This window comes from Musca vetustissima, unplaced genomic scaffold (genome assembly GCF_032173495.1).
Source record: "Musca vetustissima isolate MV318-11 ecotype Yass unplaced genomic scaffold, APGP_CSIRO_Mvet_v1 utg95341, whole genome shotgun sequence".
NCBI classification, from domain to species: Eukaryota; Metazoa; Arthropoda; class Insecta; order Diptera; family Muscidae; genus Musca; species Musca vetustissima.
The window spans coordinates 36,628-42,258 of record NW_026882666.1 but is presented as its reverse complement, the minus strand read 5'-3'; the positions used below and the strand labels follow the sequence as shown (position 1 = coordinate 42,258).

The 5,631-nt window shown below is 37.7% G+C and overlaps 1 protein-coding gene across 1 annotated transcript; it reads left to right on the top strand.

The window, feature by feature from the left end:
• Positions 1-1,387: 1,387 nt before the first annotated feature.
• On the top strand, positions 1,388-5,333 carry LOC133329277 (serine/threonine-protein phosphatase rdgC-like; the record flags this gene model as incomplete). Its single annotated transcript, XM_061537767.1, has 5 exons — positions 1,388-1,826; positions 1,899-2,062; positions 4,488-4,587; positions 4,781-5,059; positions 5,212-5,333. Coding segments are annotated over 5 exons (1,104 nt in total), but the record flags the coding sequence as incomplete, so codon positions are not given.
• Between the last annotated feature and the right edge of the window lie 298 nt (positions 5,334-5,631).

The window sequence follows — 5,631 nt, the reverse complement described above, 5'->3', positions numbered from 1 at the left end:
GAGTTGCAGCGATTACGTTGGCTATGTTATGTTGTGAGAATGGATGAAGATGACCCAGCCCAGAAGGCATATAAAAGCGAACCAACTGATGGTTCACGCAGAAGGGGAGGTCCACGAATACGATAAAGGATCGAACATTGCCGAAAATAGTCTTTCAAATGGGAAAAACTGCGCAAAAGACCAACGCGCCTGGAAATGTTTTCTAAGGTCGGCTTATAGAACGAAAGTTCTGTTACAAGCCAGCTAAGTATGTCGGTCCTTGAAAAAAAAAAATATGTTTTTAAAAAAATATTTTTTCAAAAAAATATTTTTTTTTTAAAAATATTTTTTTTTTAAAAATATTTTTTCAAAAAAATATTTTTTAAAAATCCACGCCTTATTCCCATTGCCCATCCCTGCTCATGTTTGCCCACCTCTGCCGAGTTAGCCTATTGAAAAGTAATTAAATTGTAATTGCTGTCTCTCACAGCTTCCAATACAGCCGACCAGCCGAGCAGTTGCACCCTATTGGTGTCCTTTATAGTCTTCCCATCCCACCCTCACGCTTTCTTTCTCGCTTATGTCCTGAGGCCACAGGACCGCGAGCCCTATAAAAAAAAACAAACACCATCATCAACATTGGTGATGGTGGCACCCCGTCAGCCTCACACGTCGTATGAGTGACATGAATAAATTACAAGGAAATTAAATCACGTAGACGCAGTGAAGACCTTTCATGTTCCGCAGCGATTATCTGTGTTGCTGGGGATGCATGTGGCTTTGTGTGGGTGTGTGTGTGCGTACAGATACCATAAAGTTATGATTTTTTATAGATTTTTGTTCGAAACGAGAATAAAAGATGTAAACAAGCAAATGGCTTTTTAAGATTTCTGTACTCCCCTTGACTAAGTGGGGGAGGGAATCGGATGGGGGTGGTGAAGAGAAGAGAGGTGGTGGATGGATGGGAGTGGTACTGCCTCGAACTAAAAACAATATAAAGTGAAGGCAAATAGCTTGTTTATTTTCTTTTATGGGGCGAAAATAAAAATTTAACAGCTTTTCAAAAGAAAAAAATCCTGACACTCCAGGCACCCTGAGGATGTGGAGGAGATAAGGAGAAGGGAGCATAAAAGGGCTAGGAATATTGTTCCTAACATTGATGCTGGTAATGAGTGGTGTGTGCTTCACAGCCAATACATTTTTTTTTGTGGCCTTGATGGGCCCATAAAAATGTTTGGCAATTATTCTGGAGGCTATCAGAAACTAATTATGGGGGGTGGTTCTCTTCTTGGCTCCCCACTCTCTTAATTAAAGGAGCAACTCGTGCTCCCCCACCCCTTCTGCTATTATAAAAAAAAATAATCATTCCGATTTTAATGTCCTCCTCCTTAATGTTATTTCTTTATAGCTCTTCGATATAATGTGGAGTGATCCGCAACACAATGATGGTTGCCTACCCAATAGTCTGCGGGGTGCTGGTACCTATTTCGGCCCGGATGTTACCCGCAACTTTTTGGAGCAACACAAACTTGAGTTGCTGGTACGTTCGCATGAATGCAAAGTCGATGGCTATGAATTTCTGCATGACGATAAGGTGGTAACTATATTTTCCGCTTCGAACTACTATGCCATCGGTTCGAATCGAGGAGCCTATATGAAGTTGAATCCCCATTTGGAACCCCATTTTGTACAGTATATATCGGCGGCCTCGAAAACACGTCAATTAACATTCCGTCAACGCGTTGGCATTGTGGAGAGTTCTGCCATCAGAGAGTTGGGGGCAAGGCTGAGGGCCAAACGTAATGAATTGGAAGAGGAGTTCCGGAAGAATGATCCCAATAATAGAGGTAAAGGGTAGCTATTTAAGTATGATAATTTTTAATTATTTCCTTCTAATTATTCTAATTATTTCCTTCTAGGCTACATTTCCGTTTCACATTGGTGTGATGCCATGGAGAAGGCCACCAATTTGGGTCTGCCCTGGCGTTTGCTAAGGCCACGGTTGGCCCCATCGACCGATGAGCGATCCACAAATGAAGTTAACTATTTGACAACGTTAGATTTATTAGATACGGATACTATTGTGAGTACAAAATTTGATTATCTACAAATTATCTAATTATCTAAAAAAAATTATCTAGAATTAATTATTAAAAAACGAGGCGTAGATAATATCTAGACGTTATATATGATTTGTAGATAATGCCTACACATTACCTATGAAGCGTAGATAATTTATAGACGTTATCTACTAGGCGTAGATAATGTTTAGACATTATCTACAAGGCGTAGATAATGTATAGACGTTATCTACAAGACGTAGATAATGTATAGACGTTATTTACAAGACGTAGATAATTTGTAGACGTTACATATAATGTTTACACATTATCTACGAGGCGTAGATAATGTATAGACGTTATCTACAAGACGTAGATAATGTATAGACGTTATCAACAAGACGTAGATAATTTGTAGACGTTATCTACTAAGCGTAGATAATGTGTAGACGTTACCTATAATGTGTAGACGTTATCTACGGGCGTATATTTTCGAAATTTCGAAAAATGTAATGAATTTCTAATTATTTGAAATAAAGATAATAAAAAAAAAAAAAAATATAATGTGTAGACGTTATCTACGAGGCGTAGATAATGAGTAGACGTTATCTACAAGGCGTAGATAATGTACGGACGTTATCTACGAGCCGTAGATTATGCATAGACGTTATCTACAAGGCGTAGATGGTGTATATAATGTAGGTGTATATAAGGGACGTTATCTACGTGGCGTAGATAATGTCTTTACGTTATCTACGAGGCGTAGATAAAGTATTTACCTTATCTACAAGGCGTAGATAATGTATGTACCTTATCTACGAGGCGTAGATAATGTCTATATCTTATCTACAAGGCGTAGATAATGTCTGTATCTTATCTACGAGGCGTAGATAATGTCTGTATCTTATCTACGAGACGTAGATAATATCTGAACCTTATCTACGTGGCGGAGATAATATCTGTATCTTATCTACGAGGCGTAGATAATGTCTTTACGTTATCTACGAGGCGTAGATAATGTCTTTACGTTATCTACGAGGCGTAGATAATGTCTTTACGTTATCTACGAGGCGTAGATAAAGTATTTACGTTATCTACGAGGCGTAGATAATGTCTGTACTTTATCTACGAGGCGTAGATAATGTCTTTACGTTATCTACGAGGCGTAGATAATGTCTGTACCTTATCTACGAGGCATAGATAATGTCTGTATCTTATCTACGAGGCGTATATAATGTCTGTATCTTATCTACGAGACGTAGATAATATCTGAACCTTATCTACGAGGCGTAGATAATATCTGTATCTTATCTACGAGACGTACATAATATCTGAACCTTATCTACGAGGCGTAGATAATATATGTATCTTATCTACGAGACGTAGATAATATCTTTACGTTATCTACGAGGCGAAGATAATGTCTTTACGTTATCTACGAGGCGCAGATAAAGTATTTACGTTATCTACGAGGCGTATGTAAAGCATTTACGTAGATAATGTTTATACTTTATCTGCGAGGCGTAAATAATGTTTTACGCTATCTACAAAGACGCAGATAATATATAAAAATTATCGGAGGCACCTACTAGGCGCAGATAATTTATCTACAACACCTATAAGGCGTAGAACATTTAACTACAGTACCTACAAGGTGTAGGTAATATATCTACATCATCTACAAGGCTTAGATAATTTATCCACAGCACCTTCAAGGCGTAGACTATTTATCTACGGCACATACAAGGCGCAGACCATGTATTTACTACACCTACAAGCCGTAGATAATTTATTTATCTTCAGCACTTACAAGGCGTAGATTATTTATCTACGGCACATACAAGGCGTAGATAATTTATCTACGGCACATACAATGCGTAGATAATTTATCTACGGCACCTACAAGGCGTAGATAATTTATCTACGGCAATCTATTCTGCAGATAATTTATTTGCAGCACCTAAAAGGCGTAGATAATATATCTACGGCACTCTAAGCCGCCGATAATTTATCTGCAGCACCTACAAGGCCTATACAATTTATCTGCAGCGCCTAAAAACCGTAGATAATATATCTACAGCACCTACAAAGAATATATATGTTATCTCTAGCATCTACAAGGCGTAGATAATTTATCTACAGCACCTACAAATAATAGATAAGTTATCTATAGCATCTACAAGACGTAGATAATGTATCTGTATCACCTATAATACATGGATAAATGGATCTGCAGGATCTATAACGTAGGTAATTTATCTACAGTACTTACAAGGAATAGATACGTTATCTATAGCATATGTAAGACGTAGATAATGTATCTATAGCGTATGTATCTATACGGGTCGTAGATAAAGTATAAATAGCATGTAGAAGACGTAGATAATTATCTACGAGTAGTGGATAATGTATCCATGTGATATTAATTTCATTTGTTCCCTATTTCAGATTGAAGCTCAAGCACAAGAAACCAGCGTAGCGGATTCCCTATATAAAAACGTTAGTAGCTTGGAGGCAATATTCCATATTTTGGATTCGGATCAGTCGGGTATGTGGGAAAGAAATTTTAACGAACTTCAAAATAGATTTGCTAAGTCCACAAATAAAAAATATTTCTGTAGTTTGGGGCGTATACATTGTGTCACCACTTGTACGCCCCATGGTACCCCCACATTTGTTTTCAATTGATTTATTTATTTTCTTTTGCTGTTATTGTAATGGTTTTCTTATCATTTTTTCAGGTTACATATCCCTAAGTGAATTCAGTGATGCCTGTGATTTATTGGAACAACATTTACCTGGCACAAATACCCGTGAACAATTGTTGGACATGTGCCGAATGATGGATTTGAACAAAGACGGACTCGTTGATCTCAATGAATTCTTGGAAGCATTCCGTCTGTGTGAACAGGCGAAAAATGACCATGTGGCAGGACGGACACGTAAAGATAGGTCACCGAATGCGACGGCGGAGCAGAGTGGCGGTGATGATGGTGGTGAAAAACAAAAAACGGATAGAAGTACGTTTAGCAAGGGAGGGGTTTGAGGGAGGGGGGGGGGGGTGAGGAAGGGAGGGAGTGATGTGAGGGAGGGAGGTGATAAAAATTATTTCTAATGTGACAAAATATTTAATGTTGTGTGTTCGTGTGTGTGTGTTTTTTCTTTTTTCTAGGACTCAGCGCCACTGTGGCCGAAGCTGAGGCAGAGTTGAAAAAACTTTTACCACCAACTGCCGAGGAGGATGATATCGATCCCAAGGATTGTGAGGCAAATACATTGAAACGTAATAAGTAATTCAAGAGGAGGATGGATGGTGGACTGAATGTCTAGCTAGAAGGAAGCAAGAGAATATCCTTTGTTTTTATTCTGTCGCTCTCTCTCTCTGTCACAGTCATTTGAAATTATCTAAGCTTTAAATCGCAAAAACAATTTTATATTTTTAATAATTATTATATATATAAATAAATATATTGTTTAGTTATAAGATTTATTAGCTAAGGATACATTTTTTCGAAATCTCATAATTTTTTATGGTCATCCAAGTTGGTGTAATCTAGTCCTTTATTTATAAAAACTGTGGTCCTAGGTTAGT